The sequence below is a fragment of the Ochotona curzoniae genome, unplaced genomic scaffold (genome assembly GCF_017591425.1).
Source record: "Ochotona curzoniae isolate NIBS_2020 unplaced genomic scaffold, NIBS_Ocur_1.0 contig_1274, whole genome shotgun sequence".
NCBI classification, from domain to species: Eukaryota; Metazoa; Chordata; class Mammalia; order Lagomorpha; family Ochotonidae; genus Ochotona; species Ochotona curzoniae.
In genome coordinates this window covers 26,177,628-26,199,644 of record NW_024465023.1, presented here as the reverse complement: position 1 = coordinate 26,199,644, position 22,017 = coordinate 26,177,628, and the positions used below count along the sequence as shown (strand labels likewise).

The window sequence follows — 22,017 nt, the reverse complement described above, 5'->3', positions numbered from 1 at the left end:
TCAACTCTGGTAACAGAAAAAAATATTTGGTAGATTAGCAGTGATGAGCAGTTTTGAGAGGTACTAATTACTTTTAAAATGCTTCAACCTGTTTAAAAGACAGTTACGGAAAGGGGAGGAGGAACAGAGAAAGACAAAGGATTTTTCATCTACTGGCTCACTCTCTCTCAAGAGGCAGCAACTGCTGAGGAGGAGCTGGGCCAGGCCAACAAGTCAGGAGCCAGGAGCTTCTTGTGGATCTCCCATGTAGGTATACAGACCTAAGCACTTGGAGCCTCACTGCTTTCCTAGGCAAATCAGCAGGGAGCTGTATCACAAGTAAAGCAGCCAAGACTTGGACTGGCTCCCACATGGAATGCCAGTCCTGCAGGAAGAAGCATAACCTGCAATGCCACAATGCCAGTCCAGAGGTACGACTTTCTTTTGATATTATTTACCTTTATTTGAAAAACTTACTTTATAGAGAAAGACCTAGAGATAGAAGACCTTCAATCTACTGATTCACTCCCCAAATGGCATCAATGGCCAGGGCTGAGCTAATTCAAAGCTAAGAGCTTCTTCCAGGTCTCCCACGTGCACAGGACTTAGACCATCCTCCACTGCCTTCTACACTTGATCTTAGCCAAAAGGCCGAGAAGCGATGCCTCCACTGCTTTCTCATGTCATAGGTAGGGAGCCTGATCAGAAGTGGGGTGCCAGCACAACAAGCTCAGTCTGTTATGCTACCACATCAGCCCCAAGGTACTATTCGCTAAGTAAAGCATACTTCAGATGTTAAATTCATCATCTTTCAATTCTATCAGTTTCAAGATGAGTCCCAGACATCCCATCCCCACTTTAAAATGCATCTCCTAAGGCAATAAATACTGCTCAAGGAAAAAGTATTTGGGGATCTGGCCTCATGGTATAGCAGGGAAAGTCAGCACTTGGGTCACCATATAGAACTCTGTCCCAGCTGCTCCACTCACCCCAGCTCCCTGCTAATGGCTTGAGAAAGCAGTGAAAATGGCCCGAGTGTTAGGGCTCCTGCCACCCACGTGGGCAATCTGGAAGCAGTTCCTGGCTTCTCTCTTCAGCCTGGCTCACTGCAGGGTGAACCAGTGGACTAAAGAGCTCTTTCCCTTCTCTCTTCCAAATACACAAATAAACCTTTAAGAAAAAACAACCTTTTTTAAAGTGCTCGGGTTCTCTGCTGAAGCACTAACTTCTACTTGGACCCTTGGATTTTCAGCTATTTCAGCTACCAAAATTAACTCAAAGTTTCTTCTAATAATAAGCATTTATAAAATGCAAATATGGTTTCTTAATTCCAAATATATTCTCAATGAAAGAGAACATTTCATTACAGACCCAACAGACACAAAGACTGCACATTATGATCTTTTCTCATTAAAATACTAGCTTTCTCTGAAAGTTATATAAACCCAATTTAACAGCTCAGAGCAAAAACCATAGCAGGAAATCTGGCTTACAAACACAATATTTACAATCAGATGATGGGTTTACTCAAAGTAGAATAGAACTACATAATCTGCCTCCTTAATAGTGAAAAAGTAAAAAATCAACTATAAAACCCTAAAACACAAAATTGAATGTGTCTTTTTTCTAGGCATAGGATTGAAAATAGCCTTCCTTCTCCTTGGAAAAAACTGAAGTTTCTGTTTTTGTCCACAGAAAATGACTCACTGTTTTGGGGGTTTGGTTGTTTTTAATATTGGGGGGATTTTGGATCACTATTTTGAATCTATGTAACACCAAATGTAATTTCAAGGGAATCATGGTATGATGATGAGTCTGATCCTATGCATATTTATCATACTGAAGATGTCCTAGGTTCAAAATTAAAATGTCACTCTGCCAAAGAATCAATATAGTTATTTTATCTCAATAACTTAACAATTTTGCTAGAGATCTTTTATGTACAAAAAGGTATATGTACTTTGCCAAACATATATTTCATAAAATGTTTTCAATAAAGTAGCAAGTGTTTTCCAAAAAGCCAATGACCAAAAGAAGCATAACTTAGGTATTTAAATCTTCTCTCAAATTCAGAATGACGAATGTCAGGGCTTATCTCTGGTAACAGATGCAAAGATCAGAGCTAGTGGCTGAAACTGCTGTCCTATTTTAAATCTAGGAGCTCATTATAGGCACACACAATCATAAACAGCATGTCAAAGCACAGGATTCTTTTTTTTAAGATTTATTTTATTTTTATTGAAAAGGCAGATATAAGAGAGGAAGATCTTCCATCCGATGATTCACACCCCAAGTGACCACAATGACCAGTGCTGTGCCGATCCGAAGCCAGGAGCCAGGAGCTTCTTCCGGATCTCCCACGCAGGTGCAGGGTCCCAAAACCCTGGGTCATCCTCAACTGCTTTCCCAAGCCACAAGCAGTGAGCTGGATGGGAAGTGGGGCTGCTGGGATTAGAACCGGCACCCATATGGGATTCCAGCGCATTCAAGCAGAGGACTTTAGCCACTATGCCATCACACCGGGCCCAAAGCACAGATTCTTGAAATGTCAGATTTCAGTTTATAGTAACAACTCCTGGATTGTTAAAATTTCCCCTCCTATTTTTTCAATACCACTACATGTAGTAAGGCTGCTTTGTTCAAGCAAACACATTAGAGAACCTTTTCAACTCTATCACAACTTCATCGCGATAGAGGCTGACCCACAGTGCACCGCTGTTCTTCCAGCATCCTGCACTCCCAAGCAGCTATTCCATGTCCTCAGCCTGAGAAGCAAGTGGTAGCAACTCTATATTGGGCAACATCATTTATTCTAAAATAAGACCTTATCCTATCCCTTCGTTTTGTTATCTATAAAATGCAGATAACATGTGGAATTTATCTACAGCTAAAAAATTTAGCTGCTGGCATGGTAGTGTAGTGTATAAAACCGCTGCTTATGGTGCCAAAGTCACATACGGGCACCAGTTCAAGTACCAGCGGTTCCACCTCAATCCAGCTCCCTCCTAACATGTCTTGGAAAGCAGAGAGGATGGCCACACTTGCTCGGGTCCCTGTACCCACATGAGAGATCCGGAAGAAGTTCTTGGCTTTGGATCAGCCCAGCTCTGGCTGCTGCAGCCATTTGGGAAGTGAACCAGCAAATAAAACATTAGTATCTTTCTCACACACTCTCTCTGAAACTTGCCATTTCAAGTAAATAAATAAATCTAAAAGAAAAAAATTACAACTATCTAAGGAATCAATCAGTGAATGGAAGGTCTGTGTCTCTCCCTTTCTCTGACTTTCAAAGTAGAAGTCTTTCAAAACTTTTTCAAAAAGAGAGTGGAGTAACTAAGGTAAAACCAACAGATTATTAGACATACTCATAGTGTGTGACAAATTCTGACAACTGGTATTCTAGAAGAGAGGAGCTTGAAGGCCCCAAACAAAAAAAAAAAAATGGTAAGGAGACAGAAATGCCAATTACCCTGATTTGATCCATATAGGTATGTCTCTGCTGAAATATCACACTGTGTACCACGCAAATATTTACAATTAACATGTTAATCAAAAATGAAAAACAGGGGGAGGGGAACTATTCTAGATTATAGACAGAATACTTAAAAGGCATTAATTCTAGTGGATTTTGGAGACAAGTGGGAAAAATGTGAATATGCATTAGCTACTTGATAATATCAGTGTATTACCATTCTGAGTGGAATAGCAGTGTATTTAGGCAGGAGAAAGAAAGTCCTCACCATTAGAAGAAGAATCATAAGGTTTTTTTAAAAGATATATTTATTTTTATTACAAAGTCAAATATACAGAGAGGAGGAGAGAGAGAGAGAGAGAGAGGAAGATCTTCCATCCGATGATTCACTCCCCAGGTGTGTGCAACAGCCAGTACTGAGCCAGTCTGAAGTCAGGAGCCAGGAACTTCCTCTGGGGTCTCCCACACGGGTGCAGGGTCCCAAGGCTTTGGGCTGTCCTCGACTGTTTTCCCAGGCCACAAGCAGGGAGCTGGATGGGAAGTGGAGCAGCCGGGATTAGAACCGGCGCCCATATGGGATCTTGGCGCGTTCAAGGCGAGGACTTTAGCTGCTAGGCCACTGTGCCAGGCCTAGAATCATAAGTATTTTAGAAGGAAGCAAGGTGCTCTGAGGTTCACAATACATTTATAAGAAAAAAATCTGTTAGCAATTTGTGAATTCAGGTAACTGTGCAGGTGTTCACTTATTCATTTGACTGCTTGTATGTCTTCACAATAAATGGGAAAAAGATAGATAGATAGATAGATAGATAGATAGATAGATAGATAGATAGACAGATAAAAGTGTATTGGGGCCAGTATTGTAGCATAGCAGGTAAAGCATGTGCATCCCATATGGGTACCAATTTGAGTCTCATTGCTCCACTTCAGATCCAGTTCACTGCTAACATGTCCAAGAAAGCTGCAGAGGATTGGGCCCCTGCACCCACATGCGAGATCTAGAACAATCTCCTGGTTCCTGGCTTCAGTCTGGCCCAGCCCTGGCTGTTGAAGCCATAAAGGAAGCAAACAGGTACATAGAAAAGTCTCTGTGTCTCTGAACCTCTTTTAAATAAATAAATCTTTAAATAAAAGTAATTTTAAAGAGTGTTCTGGGGCCCGGCGCAGTGGCGCAGTAGTTGAGGTCCTCGCCTTGCACGCCCGGGATCCCATATGGGCGCCCGTTCTAGTCCCGGCAGCCCCGCTTCCCTTCCAGCTCCCTGCCTGTGGCCTGGGAAAGCAGTCGAGGACAGCCCAAAGCTTTGGGACCCTGCACCCGCATGGGAGACCCAGAAGAGGCTCCTGGCTTCGGATCGGCATAGTATCGGCCCGCTGCGCTCACTTAGGGAGTGAATCATCGGACGGAAGATCTTCCTCTCTGTCTCTCCTCTCTGTATATCTGCCTTTCCAATAAAAATAAGATAAATCTTAAAAAAAAAAAGTGTTCTGTTTGAGCCTTGATTAAATCCTGAGTCATAAGAGAGCTTGAAAAAGGACAGTTTCAGAACTGAGAAAAAGCTGAAAATAGAGTTATGACAAGGCGTTAGGAAATACCTTCCTTAAGCCTAATAATGGTGTTTTGTCTATGTATGTATGTATACCCTCACTCTTGGGAGAGACGGCTGGTGAAGTAATTACTGGCAAAGCATCACAATGCCTATAACTGCCTAAGAAATTATTTAGCCATAAAAAAAAAAATTACATAAAACAACACATTCTCTACCTAGCTAGCACATTTGACAACATGTTAACAACTATTAATCCACATGATAAGATTATAGGTGATCATTCTATTATTTCAGCTTTTTTGTGTATAGAGCGGATTTATAATCTGCTTGTTTAGAAATCCTAAAATTTGAGGCCAGTACCACAGCGTAATTAGTGAAGCCAGCACCTGTGGTGTCAGGATCCCATATGAGCGTTAGTTTGAGTTCTGGCTGCTCCACTTCTGATTCAGCTCCCTGTTGTTGCATCTGTGAGACTGGCAAGACAGCCCACGTCCTTGGGTCCCTGCATCCACTAGGGAGACCTGGAGAAAGCCCCCAGCTCTGGGCTTTGGACTGGAAAGCTCCAGCCACTGTGTTAATTAGGGGAATGAACTAGCAAATGGAAGATTCTCTGTCTCACCAATTCTTTCAGGTAAATAAATAATCATGAAAAAAAAAAGAAATGCCAAAATTGTATTTTATAGACCTGTATTGTCAGAGTCAAATTTAGTTAGTATTCAGTGAGTGAAAACTAGGTGAGAGTCGGGGAAAAAAAAATTACCACTATAGCCTACTGACTTTCACAAGCTACTTTATCCATCCTTAACTACATTTTGGAGGAGGAAGAATTTACATGAATTTCAGCTTCTCGTCTACTTGAAACGAAGAATGAGAGAAAGATCTTCCATTCACTGGTTTACACTTCCCAAATGTCACAACAGCCAGGGGTCTAGAAGTCCAACAGTCTCCCAAGCGCTTCAGCCATCATCCGTGTGCGGTCTCGCAGGATGCATGGGCAGGAAAAGTGGAAAGGAAGCAGAACAGCTGGGATTTGAACCAGCACTTTGATATGGAACACAGCAGCCCCTGCTGCAATATAATACCCACCACAAGATATAATATTAATGCATAACAGAATGATAAAACACTGATTTTAGCATATATTACTTAAGTTAAATTTTAAGAAAAGCGAGCTTGACCCAGTTCAGATTTAATTTGTGCAAAGAAAGGAAAGCTAAAGCAAACTCAGAATATTCTACAAATAATGCTTTAACTTTAAAAGCACTTTTAAAATGAGATGATTACTTACCGATTCATCTTTCTTCCACAAAATATGTACTTAAAAGCTTAATCATATAATCTACAGCAAATCAAGCCTGGGAATCTCATCTATGAAAACACATTGCCTTCATTGAATATTGTTATCATCAGGTCTGGTAAGTTTCATCTATTGCTTTCAAATGCACTGACCTTTTCAAAAACGTTGGATGGGGTCATCAAACAGAACCTGATATTCTGAATGATGGTATCAGTGTGTCTCCAGCGTCGTCTATCATGCCGTAGCCAAGATTGCACAGCCTCATACAGCTCTATCTCTGGGAACCTGCTGAGATGATCATTATCTAAATAAGACATAAGCTTCTCAAAGCTCAGATAGGATAGGAAGTCGGGCCTAGACATGAGTGGCACAAAGTTGTCTAACAGAAAGGCATCCAACTTCTCCCTGACTCCCTCAATGTTTACGCCGAAATCATCCAACAGTCTCATAATTTCAGCACAATTTTCTAGACAAATTTTTGCCAAGAGAAAAGAGCAGCAGAATTTCACCACTTCTATGAGTTGCACATACATGGCAGCCTGAAGAATCTCATGAACAGTGTTCATGCTCAGTTCTATTGTTCCATAGTACATGAACTGAAGGACATGGCTAAAACCAGTGGCAGTTAGACCTTTTAGATGAATCTTGTTCTGGTCTCGTTCCCGCATGTCTGCAGTGAACATGATTCTGAAGTAATCACTCTGGGTGGCCAAGAGGGCTTTGTGGGCCTGGAACTGATGATCTTCAATCACCAGAGTGACATCAAGCAGCAGTCCCTCCTCATACAGTGCTCTGAAGCCAGCAGAGACACTGGTGTCATGGATGGAGGAACAGAACCCTTCCACGTCCCCTGCCATGGCCTGGAAAAAAAAAGCAAGCAAAGAAAACCGGCTTAATCTTTTCCATGCAGTAACAAGACAGTATGAACTCAAGAGTTGAACAATAGTCACAATTACGTCAATTCCACTTCCTAAGTCTTAAAAATTGACAACACTTCAGGAAAAAGACAACCTAGAAATTTTCAGAGTGATGTTTTTGACTTCCCTCTACCTGGGGAACAGTAGATCGTTAACTTCAAATAATACGTGCTTGTTCTATTTGACTTTATATTGCTCACTTAAACATGTTCCAAAGCTAGCAACACGACAAAGGCTGTCATAGCCACACATTAAATTACAAGAAATTCCACCAAAACGCACTTGAAGACTCCTATAAATTTACCCAAATGAAATAATCCAATAAATATGTCAGGTTATACAGGTAAGGTTTTTCTTTCAAGTTTAATTTTAATTAAAAATTTTAAAACTTAGAGAATACTCAAAAGTCTAATAATAGATAATTAAAGGATGGCAGTAATTTACCTATTCTGACAAAGGACATGTACTAGACAGTTACAAGGTAGATCTTCAAAAAATAAAAACATTTATTTGCTTACATGAGAAAAATTATGGAGGAATATATAACCAAATTACATTCCTGAATAGTGCGATTGCATGGAAAGAGGGGTGCCTTTTCATTTTTACTTACCTCATTAACCTTACTTTCAAAATGATTATGCTATAACTTTAAATGTATATGAGAAATGAAGCTAAGACAGAATTAAAATTACACCTCTTAAGTAAAGCAAACTTTAACCTCTAGGCTACCATGTCGGGCCCAAGTTTGGTCTTATTGGAATTTTCTTAAATTAAAATTTACTTGTTTATTTAAATGGCAGAATAAAAGAGAAGCAGAGGTAGACAGAGATCTTCCACCCACTGGTTCACTCCTCAAATGACCACAACAGTTGGGGCTGGATCAGTCTGAAACCAGGAACTTTAAAAAACAAATGGAAGGGCATATCCAGAGAGAGAGCAAGCGAGCTATCTGGATTCACTCCTCAGGTGGTCATAGGAGCCAGAGCCGACCTGATCCAACACCAGAATCCAGGAGCTTCTTCCAGATCACCCACACAGTGCAGAGTCCCAAGGCTCTGGGCCATCTTCTACTGCTTTCCCAGGCAATAAAGCAGGGAGCTTGGGCCCGGCGCTGTGGCGCAAGTGGTTAAAGGTCCTCGCCTTGCACGCCCGGGATCCCATATGGGCACCGGTTCTAATCCCGGCAGCCCCGCTTCCCTTCCAGCTCCCTGCCTGTGGCCTGGGAAAGCAGTCGAGGACGGCCCAAAGCTTTGGGACCCTGCACCCGCGTGGGAGACCCGGAAGAGGCTCCTGGCTTCGGATCGGCATAGTATCTGCCCGTTGCGCTCACTTGGGGAGTGAATCATCAGACAGAAGATCTTCCTCTCTGTCTCTCCTCTCTGTATATCCGCCTTTCCAATAAAAAAATAATAAAAAATAAATCTTTAACAAAAAAAAAAAAAGCAGGGAGCTGGATGGGAAGTGGAGCGGTTAGGACACAAATTAACACCCATATGGGATCCTGGTGCTTAGAGGTAGAGGATTAGCCAATTGCACCAACTCGATGGATCCATCTCTCCTTTTCTCTGCCCTTTGATTAAAAATAAATCTTAAATAAATAGTAAATAAATAAATAAATAAAAGCTGGTCCCGGAGAGGTAGCCTAGCAGCTAGAGTCTTCGTCTTGCATGTGCCAAGCACTTAGACTATCTTCTGATGGCTTCCCACATGCACTGGCAGTGAGGTGAGGCAAAAATAAAAAAGTCAGGACTTGAACGGGTACCCAAATGGAATGCTGGAGCTCTACCCCATCAGCGGTCCTAGAAAATACATTCTTTTTTTAAAGATTTGAAAGAGTACAGATAACTGGCTTCAGTGTGGCTGGGAGTAAATCAGGGAAGATAAGAGATAAAAGGGCACTTTAAAGAGCTAGAGAAATACAGGACATTGAAAAATACGCCTACTTTGGGCCCAGCGCAGTGGCTCAATACCTAAATCCCCATCTTGGAAACACCAAGATCTCATATGGATACTGGTCCATGTCCCAGCTGCTCCACTTTCCTGGGAGCAGTAGAGGATGGCCCAAGTTCTTGGGATCTTGAACCCACAAGGGAAACCTGAAGAAGCTCCTGACTCCTGGCTTTGGAATCACTCAGCCCTGGGCATTGCAGCCATTTGAAAAGTGAACCAGAGGATGGAAGATCTTAATGTCTCTCCTCTCTGTAAACCTGATCTGCCTTTCCAATAAAAATAAATTTTTAAAAAGTCAACAAAAACATATTTATTCTTGGTTCAAAAAAAAAAAGCCTATGTATAGCTTTCATATATTTTTCATAAACGTTCTAAATACCCTCTATACTTCAGACTAGATCACTTCATGTTTTGTTAATCTATTTTGATAGTGCCTAATACACCATGTATACCACTTCATGTCAAAGTTCTTTATTCAACAGTTCTCTCCATTTGGAAAGCTCTGAAACAGCTTAACATCCACTTTTCTGAAAAACACTCTAAGTAACTGAAAAAAAAAAAAGAAAGAAATACTATGCTTTCTGGAAAAGAGCAATCCAGGTTGCAGATAATTAACAACAGGCAAAACATCAGAAGGCAGAGGAGGAGGAAGAAAAAGTAAATGATGAATGAGTCAAAGACCCAAAGAATGTAAGATTGTACCTGCCCAAGTACTCAGGACTCCCCTCCGGCAGGCCAGCCCAAGGGCATTCCTAGCAAGCTGGCTCCCACTCTGAGGTCCCAGCCCTAACTACACACTGTCAGACCCGAGAGGGAAATTCAAGCCAAGATGAACCCCTTTTCCTCAAGAACGTACAGAACAGGAGGGGAGATAAGGGAATAAGAGTGCACTGACTGCCTAGAACTGGACCTGGGAACTCATCCAGAAGCTGCTGCGGGGACACCCATTTAAAACTGACATGTGGGCTATCAGCAAGAAAAAAACAAACAACTGCTCACCGAGAGACAACAGGGAGTGTTCCTAAAGCCCTCATTGTCCCTGTCCCTGGCTTAGCACAGTGCCTGTACTGGGGTTCTGAAAAAAGCCCTTAAATTCCCCTTTTTATTACCTTAGCTTGATTTTTGCTACTTAAAACCAAGGGTCCTAAAAGTTTCAGAACATATATTTGTACTATGACTCAAACCTTCTTAACTTTCTCTATGTAGCTATACAAAATAAAGCATTAAACATGATCTGTGAAATTCCTTTGTCATAAAACTCCTTTATTCACCTATTTGTTATGATTCTAAAAATATATATAATCCTTGCATGGATGTGCCAAGTAAATAAACTTAAACCAACTTTCAAAGTCTAGAGCAATTCATTTGTAAAATTTACCCGATCTAATGAACTTCTGAAACTCATCTGCAATAGCTGAGCCAGATGCAGTAATTTCCTTTTCATCTCAACAGGTACAGCACCTTTTTCAGGAACACTAAGCAGTTGCTTAGTATCATAAGAGCAACATTAGTATCATACTCTTTTATAGAAAGCATGCATTTAAGCAGAAAACAATGAAATAGTCAGTGACAGGCTAACATGATACAGTCTGTAGATGGAAGAGTACAGGTTTGGAGTGAGATGCTAAGATCTGAATCCTTGCTCTCATTAGCTCTGTGACTTTGGACCAAGGTACTTGGCCTCTCTGTGCTCTGAAGTCCTCATCTGTAAAATGAAGGAAATAATATTCAAAGACTCTACCTCACAGATTGCTGCAAAGACTGAGTTGATGCATAAAGCACTGGTAATAATGCGTATCTCCTAAGGATACCACAGCATTAGGACTTATTGCTCCCTCATGTGTTGCTATGGTAGCCAAAATAGCAAACCTGACCCTTTAACTTGAGTTAAATAATAAACCAACCTGACCTGACTTCAGAAAATTATCCTCCTACAGTAACACATCCAAGCCACACCCTCAATAAAGTCTGTCGATTTGGGGGCAATTTTAAGTGGACACATTAAGACACTGATGGTCACAGCTGAACTTTGTTAAAATATGTTCATTTTACTTAGAAGAGAGAGAGATATCTTCCATCTGGTGGTTCATTCCCCAAATGGCAGCAACGGCTAGAGCTGAGCAGATCTGAAGCCAGGAACTTCTTCCAGTTCTCCTCTGTTGAGAGCAAGGTCCCAAGGCTTTGGGCCATCCTCCACTACTTTCCCAGGCCATAAGCCAGGAGCTGAATGGGAAGTGGAGCAGCATGTTTACCCTTAAGATGGAGGGAACCGGGCCCGGCACGGTGGCACAAGTGGTTAAAGGTCCTCGCCTTGCACGCCCAGGATCCCATATGGGCGCCGGTTCTATCCCAGCAGCCCCGCTTCCCTTCCAGTTCCCTGCCTGTGGCCTGGGAAAGCAGTCGAGGACGGCCCAAAGCTTTGGGACCCTGCACCCGCGTGGGAGACCCGGAAGAGGCTCCTGGCTTTGGATCGGCATAGTATCGGCCCGTTGCGCTCACTTGGGGAGTGAATCATCAGACAGAAGATCTTCCTCTCTGTCTCTCCTCTCTGTATATCCGCCTTTCCAATACAAAAATAATAAAAAATAAATCTTTAAGATGGAGGGAACCTGTGGGGGCTGACCCTGTGCACTTAAAAACAGCTCGAAGATAGAACTGACTGGACCATGATTGCCCATAAGACGTCGGGACCTGTACCACAATCACCTACAAAATGGTGGGGCTTGTGGGGACTGAGCCAAGCTCTGTGAGGACTCTACCGTGTTCACCCAGAGAATGGCGAGCTGTGTGGCTTGGGTCATGTTCACCCACAAGATGGCCACTCCTGTGGGGCCTGGGGGCTGAGCCATGTGCACTCCAAATTAGTTGAACCATAGGAATAGTTGCACCATGATCACCCTCAAGATGGGGGCACCTGCTGGGAGCTGGGCCATAAGCATTCACAAGATGGCAGCACATGCAGGAAGTGGATCATGATCAATCACAAGATGGCAGCGTCTGTAGCAGCCAGGCCATAATCAATCACAAGATAGCAGTGCATGCAGGGACCAGGTTGTGTGCTCATTCACAAGATAAGGGGCACCTGCTGGGAGCTGGGCCATGATCGCTCACAAGATGTCGGCAGCGCATGCGGGGTTTGGGCCTTGATCAATCACAAGATGGCAGTTCATCCGGGGTTTAAAACATGATCACCCACAAGATGTCGGCAGCGCAGGGACCAGGATGTGCGCTTACTCACAAGATGTCGGCACCTGCAACAGCCGGGCCATGATCAATCACAAAATGGCAGTGCATTCAGGGTTTAGGCCATGATCAACCACAAGATGGCGGTGCACGCAGGGACCAGGATGTGCGCTTACTCACAAGATGTCGGCACCTGTAGCAGCCGGGCCATGTTTAATCACAAAATGGCAGCCGGGATTTAGGCCATGATCAACCACAAGATGGCGCTGAATGCAGGGAACGGGTTGTATGCTCAGTCACAAAATGGCGGCGCCTATAGTAGCCGGGCCATGATCAATCACAAGATGGCAGCACTTCCAGGGTTTAGGCCATGATCACTCACAAGATGGCAGCGCCTGTAGCAGCCGGGCCATGTGCACTGGAAAATAGCTATCCCATGGAGCTGGTTGGGCACAATCACATCCAAAGAACCAGTGACCATATGAAATGCCAGTACTAAGGAAAGCCATTAGCTTGCCAGGCCACCACACTAGTCCTGTTAACTTTTTACTCAGAGTCATATAACTGAACACAAAAGGTTACCATCTTACTTGCAAGGAATATAAAACAGAGTAGTTGGAAAGAATATAAACCTTTGAAGCCAAACTGCTTACTAATACCACCTATGTAAATCAGAGAACCTTTGTTAGCTGGCTTCAATTCTAGCATTAGAAACAATAGTAACCTACTGAACTGAGGAGTCATTAACAATTAATATAAGTTAAATACCAAGTCCAGAGCAACCATATCAGAGACCAAGCAGTGATGGCTTTATTTACCAACTCTCACTAATGGCTCGTATCACACAGCAACCACAAGGATGAGGAATCCCTCACACTGCTCTACACTTCCTAGGGTTCACTGCAGGTTTAGGAGCTCAGACTAGGGTTGCTCCCTCCACAAGTGCTTCTTAAATCATGATACACCTCCCTGTTAATGCGTCTAGGCTGCTTCATCCACGCAGAAGACCTGCCCGAAACTCCTGGTCCAGCCATGTTGGTTTATTTATGTTGGGAATAAACCAATAGGTGGAACGAATCCTTCCCCTCTTTCTCCTTCACACTGCATTTCAAACAAGTATTTTTTAAAGACTTACTGTTTTAGCTTCTGAATGGAAAAACAGTTCCAGAAGGCGGGACACGCATCTTTCATCAATTCCCACCTGCTCCAGCGCCATGTTCCAGCACCAAGCACGAATCCGGACTGCACCAAAGCCACACCACACTCACCCTCAAAATGGCAACACCTTAACAGGCTGCACTAAGACCACCCTCGAGTTAGCCACACCTGTGTAGGCTGGGCCAAGACCACTCGCAAGATGGAGGAGCCTGCTGGGGGCTGGACCACATTCTCCCACAAAATGGCCACACCTTTGGGGGCAGGACAATATTCACCCACAAGATAGTGATGCCTGTGAGGGCTGGGCTACACACATCCTCAAGATGGCGGGGCTTGTGGAGGCTGCACCACGTTCACCCCCAAGATGGCCACTTCTGTGGGGGCTGGACAACATACATCAAGATGGCGGGGCTTGTGGGGGCTGCACCACGTTCACCCCCAAGATGGCCACGTCTGTGGGGGCTGGACAACATACATCAAGATGGCGGGGCTTGTGGGGGCTGCACCACGTTCACCCCAAGATGGCCACACCCTTGGGGGCTGGGCCAAGATCACCCTCCAGATGGTGGGTCTGTGGACACATTCACTAACCAGAAAGGGCACAACCACTTTCCGGAGGAAGTCAAGAGCTTCAGCCGAGTCTTGAGAGCCCAGAGTTGGGCCATCTTCCACTGCTTTCCTAGCCCATTAATAATAGGGAGCTGGATATGACTGGGTAGCCAGGAATCAACAACCACACTAAGCAGACATGGATGCTCATCAAGAGCTACAATGCCTGCTGCTTTCATAGAAACGGGGCTGGGGGAGTAAGACTAACGACTTTCCAGCCACTTGCAAAGGAGGCCTGAGGCAGGCTACACCCAGGGGCTCCATTCCGGTCTCTCATGTAGGTGGGTGGGTCCAACTGCTTCAGCAGAGGAAGGCTGAGCTGCAAAGCAACCCAGACAAGAATCAGGCACTCGGATGTGGGGTGCACACCTCACAAGCTTCAAAACCTAAGTAGCGGGGGCCCGGCACGGTGGTACAAGTGGTTAAGGTCCTCGCCTTGCACGCCCGGGATCCCATATGGGCACCGGTTCTATCCCAGCAGCCCCGCTTCCCTTCCAGCTCCCTGCCTGTGGCCTGGGAAAGCAGTCGAGGACGGCCCAAAGCTTTGGGACCCTGCACCCGCGTGGGAGACCCGGAGGAGGCTCCTGGCTTTGGATCGGCATAGCATCGGCCATTGTGCTCACTTGGGGAGTGAATCATCGGACGGAAGATCTTCCTCTCTGTCTCTCCTCTCTGTATATCTGCCTTTCCAATAAAAAAAAATAATAAAAATAAATCTTTTTTAAAAAGAAAAAAACCTAAGTAGCGGGCAAAATGTCCACTTCTCTTGGCTATAAGAAAATGGCCTCGGCCCCGGCGCAGTGGTACAGTGGTTAAAGTCCTCACCTTGCACGCCCAGGATCCCATATGGGCGCCAGTTCTAATCCCGGCAGCCCCGCTTCCCTTCCAGCTCCCTGCCTGTGGCCTCGGAAAGCAGTCGAGGACGGCCCAAAGCTTTGGGACCCTGCACCCGCGTGGGAGACCTGAAAGAGGCTTCTGGCTTCGGATCGGCATAGCATCGGCCATTGCGCTCACTTGGGGAGTGAATCATCAGAAGGATGGAAGATCTTCCTCTCTGTCTCTCCTCTCTGTATATCTGCCTTTCCAATAAAAATAAAATAAATCTTTTTTTTAAAAAATGGTCTGCATTGTATTCTACTGCGCAGCATGGACATATAAAAATGTTTAAGGCACCAAACAAGCAAACTTTGCACTTGAACAGAACCAACCTGTTTACATCCATACCCTGGATACTAGCAAGAACAACAAAAAAAGGCAGAGTGACAGAGACACTAAAATAAAACAAAAACTACTAGAACACAGAACAGGCACAGAAGTAAATTTTCCAAATAAGGAGCAAAAGCCAACTGTAAGATTGCAAAAAGAAAAATATGCAAAACCTTATAAATTCTCCAGATAAAGTATACCAATTAAAGAAGAAACTTAAGTAATAATTGTAAAAGTAACAGAAAACTCACATCAATGACAGAAAAAAAATTCATTAAGAAGCTTACAGGAAAAAAAATTGCTAGTATACAAAATGTCTAAGGTTAAGGTACAGAAACTGTGCTCACTTTTCGAAACAGAGAAGAATTAAGGGAACATGTGAGTTATAAACCTGTATGTGTGGCTATATGTCACACTCGTTAGCCTTCGGAATCCGAAATGGTTTAAGGTTTTTTTCAAGGGGGTTTCAAAGCAGGAACCAGCCTAAATTAGACTAAATAACAAGGCATACCTACAATACCAGGGAAACAAATACTAAAAACTGTCATGCTTCATAAACTTGGCACTAGAAAATAAAAAAGCATATTTATATACATAAAAATCAGAATTGCAATTCTCAAATTACAGTCTAGGGACAACTGGGGTGCAAGTTTTTGAAAAGGGCTTCCAAGAGCCAAAAATAATTTTCAAAAAAATTATTTTTATTGGAAAGTCAGATTTACAGAAAGGAGATACAGATATAAAGATCTTCTGTCCGCTGGTTCACTCCCCAAATGGCCACAATGGCCAGAGCTGAGCTGATCCGAACTCAGGAGCCAGGAGCTTCCTCCGGGTCTCCCACGTGAGTGCAGGGTCCCATGGCTTTGGGCGGTCCTCCGCTGCTTTCTCAGGGCACAAGCAGGGAGCTGGATGGGAAGTGGAGCACCCGGACAGAAGCCTGCACACATATGGAATCCCAGCCCATGCAAATCAAGGATTTAGCCACTGGGCCACTGCGCCAGGCCCTATTTTCAAAATAATAAAAAATTATTTGCTTTCATACTTTTCTCTCCGAATCTTCCAGGAGGGTCTACTTAATGTGTAACATGGCAATAGACCTAAAGCAGAGACCAATCAGAAGTCCATTGTCTTTGAGTAAATCAAATAGTAAAGCAAACCAGTAGCATTCATCAACAAGCGCTTCACAATTTTGGAAAACAGCTATTTTTCACTGAGGGGAGGGGAAGACCTAGGTTTCATGCAATGTGATTATGTTTTTAGTATATGTGCTGTCGAAACGAACACGTGATTATGTGTTTAAAGAAATTACAGTAAGAGTTCTGTTAGATTTCCCAATTTCAATTTATTTTATGACAAAAAAAACAAGTCACCATAACCCACAAACCAAAGCTCTTTGGAAGTCCAAAAATTCTGAACAGTGCAGGGATCCTGAGAGCTCGAGACCCACCACAGGTGTGAGGACAGGTGAGTCACACACACGTCAGCATCAATGCAAAGAGATTCTTAGAGCTTCAGACCCACCAAAGGTCTGAAGGCAGCTAAGTGTCACACACACACACACCAGCTACAGTATAGAGTTCCTGAGAGCTTGAGATCCATAAAGGTGTCATGACAGGCAAGTCTCAAACACAGCCCAGCTTCAGTACAACAGAGAACCTGAGAGCTTGCGACTCACCAAAGGTGTGATGACAGGCAAGTCTCAGTCAGTCTCTCTCTCTCTCACACACGCACACACACTCACACACACACAAGCAGCCTCAACACAGAGGGGTCCAGAGCTTGAGACGCACAAAGGTGTGATGACAGGTTAAGTCTCTCTCTCCCTCTCACACACACACGCCCCTCAGTTTCTTCCTACCTGTGTCTGCAATGCTACTACTGCTATTTACATCCCAGAAATCCTAACAGTTCAAACTCTATAGTGACCTGTAAAGAAAGAAGTCTCAATGGGTTAAAACTGGACCGGAAATTAAAGGCAAAGAAATTAAATGCTTCTTTTTCAGTTAGATGGCTATGCTTCTACTTTGAAGGCAAAATTCTAGACAATTAAAGATGCCTTAAAATTAACTAGCCTCCATGTTTATATCATAAGCAAAAATTTATTAGTGCCTCAGTCCTTCTACAGCTACTTGAAACTTTATACAAAACCTGAATCTATTCAGTGCAAAAGCCACATTGGTAATGGCTGATATATGATAGTTATCCTCAGTAAAATACACATATATGTATGTATGATATCATACTACTTTCATCCTCAATCTCTTCTCCTACCAAAACTGATGCCTATGCAGAAAATGTACTTGCACATTAAAAAGAGCATGTGGCTTACTTGGGATTCAAACAATTTCTGAATCACAACATTTTTCATGTCTGTAACTGATGAAGTAAAAACTGTATATACAACCATTTCAAAATTGCCAACTTTTCCATGTATCAACCTTAAAGGAAAGAACATTTTCAAAACAGATCAAATTTTGGTTCTATTAGCACTCATTTTACCCCCAGATACATGTTCAAGCTGAGAAACAACTCAGTTTAATATGGGAGGAATGGCTGCATAAGTTAAATGTTAGTTTATTTAATACTGGGAATTCTTTCTTGCCATCAAAATATTTCTGTAATTCCATACCAAATTGCAAAGGACCATTTAGGCTATTGGGAAGGCTGGGGGGTCCTCCAGCCTCCAGGCTGGCACCTATTATCCACATTACTTCACTCCTCAGCTATGTTCAGCACGCAGTCATCCTAGAACACAAGAAACCGTGTAAGAAAGCACAAGCACCCGACTTCGAGGATATTTTTCATCCAACAACTTTAATTGAATGCTCCTTTGCTTGGTCCTCACTACAAGTAGGAATAGTCCAAGAGTGACGTCATGGAAAACAGCTTCCCTAGCCTTCATGGATCCAGAGAGAATTCTAGGAAAAGCCTGTATTGGGGAATGAAACCCCAAATCTTCTAAGTTAGGTTCTACCACGAGATCACGAAGACTGTAATACCCACGTGTAAGTTATCCACAATTACACAACTGTACCAAGTCTTGGGGAGGTTAATATACAGATGTTCTGCAAGTCTTAAAGCTCATGATGCAGAATCATTAACCAAATTAAAAGATGTCATCAAAGATAACAGATAATTGTTCTATCTGTTCCAATTGGCTCAATCATACAGCCAGATAAAATGTAATGGAGACCTGAGAATATATTTGTTGTTTCTGAAAGTTTCTTTTCCGAAGTTAAGATTTCTAATTCTGAACCAGTCTTGTACTTGTGGGCCAGCAGCAATACAATTGAAACCCACAGCCTTGATGAACTAGGAGAGCCTTTACAGTGGTTTCTAAAAGCGCAATCCAAATTATCTCCTCTGACTCTGCTCTTGTGTTCCTTGAAAACCGGCCACATACCTACCTTGAGGCCTCCAGGGCTGGTCCCCTCCACCTGGCTCAGGCTGTCCCCAGAGCCACAGGGTTGCCTGCTCCAGTCTTTCCTCCAGCTATCATCAAAGCAGCCAGTCCCTAACCACCCTCTTTAACATGGCAAAACTCCACCCGGCCCACTCACCAGGCAATCCCCACCTTCCTTCGCTGCTTTATTTTTCTCTGTAGGCTATCAGATGTTGATATGGGCTACCAAATACATTTTTTTTTTCAATTTCTTTCATTCAGTGTTTTATTCCCAGCACTGGCACATTAAGTCCTTAACAAATACTTGCAAATACTTGCCATATGAAAGGACAAATTTAATCCTCACAATTCTCCATGTTCTTTATATTGCTCCTGACTCAAAAAGGAGAAAACCCAAGCCTCAGGGGTCAATAAGTTGTCCAAGGCTGTGATCACTGGTGAGTGCTGAAGTCAGAGTCCATCAGACTTCGGAGCCTACCCATTAGCCACTACACTACAATTCAGAGAAGCCTTCAACTCACAGGAAACATATAGGCTACTCAGTACCCAATACGCACACATTCCCAGATTTAAGATTCATTCTCCTCACAGTCAATGTTATTCATTCTGAAAACATCTTAAGTGGAAAGACCAAGCCTGATAAGGCCCCAGTTAATCACTGGGAGGGCCTGTGCCTCAGACGGGCAAACGGGGAGGCAGAGGTACTGACACCCAAAGGTTTTTTCCTTCTGCCTCTCTTGTCCGTTACACACTACGCTACTCAAAGTAAAGACATCCAAAAATTTAAGATTATGAGCATGACTGTCACCATTCACCTTTACCTTGGTCCATGCCAGCTTTAACACGCAGAAGGCGATGTGTGTGGATCTTCTGCACAAGCCAGCCCTGGTTCCAAGACGCTGCCCCCAGATAACCCAAATCAAGGCAGAGAGGTCAAACCGGGAATTCCCAATGAAGCAGGACTGCCCAAAATTTTCCTTAGGACAGGCTATAGACAGAACCACCACAAGCACGAACTTTCATCAAAGTAGGCTCTTCCTTTTAGCAGCTTCAATCCTGGCCACTTTGTATCACCCTGCCTTTCGACGGAAACAGCAAAGCATACTTTGAAAGGCAACTGTTACTAGACTGGTGGATTATAACTTAACAAAACAGCAAACACTCCAGAAAAGCATTTGTTAGCTAAAAATAACATCCCACCCCAAAATGCTCTTTTTTCACATTTTGAGAACCAATTTTTTAAATCAAACCATATATTTTCAATGTGCCAAGTATGAATGATTCAATACTGCTCCATTACACATTTGAATTCTGGATAATAAATTCCATTTTAAAACCACAGATGTTTACCATGCTATTTTTTCCCCAAATTCACCAGTATAGAGTACAGATTACCACCTCTTACCGCTGCTAAACCGTGACTCTAAGCACCTACTAAGTGTTGACTAAAAATGAGAATAACATTACATAAATACTACTTTAAGTGCCAAAAAGTAGAAATTGTCTAGACCTACTAACAGAAATATGTATGCACTAATAAGGTCTTCAAAAACAATTTTAGAATTAGTATAAGTATTCAGGCATCCTGGTCCCTAGATATAAAAAAAAAAAAGACATGCAAATCAGGGCATAATACAGCTTACAAGCATTTCCTAAATTACAACTTATATTAAGAAAAAGAGAACAAAATCAGAAAACTGAAAATAATCAACAAATGTAAGGTGTTAAATAAATATTCTGAGTAAGAGAGGGGGCCTAGGCAGCCTCCAAAAGGTGGACAGCAAAGCCCTGCAGTAACACGAAATTTGAATTAAAGAATACCGTTATTTAAATAAGCAGTTAGCATTTCGTAGGAGGAAGGCCAAGCAACGCGACTATTACATATCTGTCAGCTGCCACCAATGCTGCTATGCCATACTTATCTGCTTATGCTCACAATAATAATGCAGAAATAAAGAGACAGCAACAGTTAGGCACTATCACATTAACCTCCCTGAGAAAGGTTACTTTAAAAACGGCCTTGCATTTTTTACACTTGCCAGCTATAGACTGTTTCCACATATATGACCTCATATAGTCTTCAGTAGCCCTGTGATGTGGGTATTACTGACTAGATTCCATAGATAAGAAACCGAAGCTCGCTACGCGATTTTCTCAGTCACCCAGCCGAACCCAGACCTTCCGACTGCACATTTTATGCCTCGCATTTCGCATAGTTCTATTTCAGGCATAAATATAATTTTTAAAGGGAAAGAACGGGTTAGGGAAGAAATAATCATGGTACCTGCAGCTGTGTGCTGCAAAAAATGGCTGAATTATGCTTCTTCCTTTCCTTCCTCCCCCCACTCCCGAAAAAAATTAGATTGCAAACAATTTAAGTAAACTCAAAGACAAATTAGGTCCCGGCGTCTACCAAATGTTTGACTCAGGTCTGTGTAAAGGGCCGCGGAATAGGTGCCTAGCTCGGGGCCGCGGGCGAAGCCCGGGCTCCGCAGACCGGGCGGCCAGGGGCGGCTACGCACCTCGGGGGTCCTGTCCAACCTCTAGTGGACGGCAGTCTGCATCAGGAAGCCGCGGGCCGACGGGCCGGTTGGTGGGCGGGCGCCGGGACGGCACTCGGCAGGCTCTTCTACAAGGAACCGCTCGCGGGCCGGGCCGGAGCGCTCCGGCGGGGGGCGAGTCTCCTCGCCCGCGGCCCCCTCGGAATCGGTCCTGGGAAAGAAGACAGCTCTGAGTCTCGAGTCCAGACAGTCGGGCGAGGCGCGAGGCGCCGCGGCGTCGGGGAGGGGGGCTCGGAGCACCCGGCGGGGCTCGGCAGGAGGGCAGACCAGGGCCCGCGGGCGGGGGAAGGGGCTGAGGGGGCACTGGGCAGCTGCAGAAGCACCGGCGGCGGCCGTGTCGACGACGGCGTCTCCGAGCTTCCACCCCGAAGCGCGCCGAGCCTCGGGATCACCCACGCCGGGGGTGGAGGAAGGCGGGAAAGGGGCGGGCAGTGGGCGGAGCTTGCGGGGCCACAAGCCAGGGGCCGCTCCGGGCCTCGCGCCCCCTGCGGGCCGGGGGAGCCGCCCGGGGCCCGCCCAGGGAGGCGGGGCTGGGCGACAGGGGGGCCTCCCCCCGCCGCGCGCCGTCGTAGGGACGCTCCAGCCCGCCACGCCGGGCGACAGGGCGGGAGGTGCCAAGCCAGGGGGTGGAGAGCAGGCTCCGGAGGCCCCCCTCGGCCCCTGCTGGCGCCCCGAGGGGGCCAGCGCGCGGCCTGGCGAGTGTTTACCTTCCCCCTGGTCGAGCGCCAATGCCGC

General features: G+C 44.3%; 1 protein-coding gene across 1 annotated transcript in view; it reads right to left on the bottom strand.

The window, feature by feature from the left end:
- The window catches only part of KLHL15 (kelch like family member 15), a 34,333-nt gene extending 12,770 nt beyond the window's left edge, over nt 1–21,563 (bottom strand). The window contains exons 1-2 of the mRNA XM_041000214.1: nt 21,240–21,563; nt 6,448–7,155 (exon numbers count right to left, since the gene is read on the bottom strand). Coding sequence (XP_040856148.1) covers nt 6,448–7,152 — 705 coding nt within the window. The 5' untranslated portion in view covers nt 7,153–7,155; nt 21,240–21,563. The remainder of the gene's footprint in view (nt 1–6,447; nt 7,156–21,239) is intronic.
- Between the last annotated feature and the right edge of the window lie 454 nt (nt 21,564–22,017).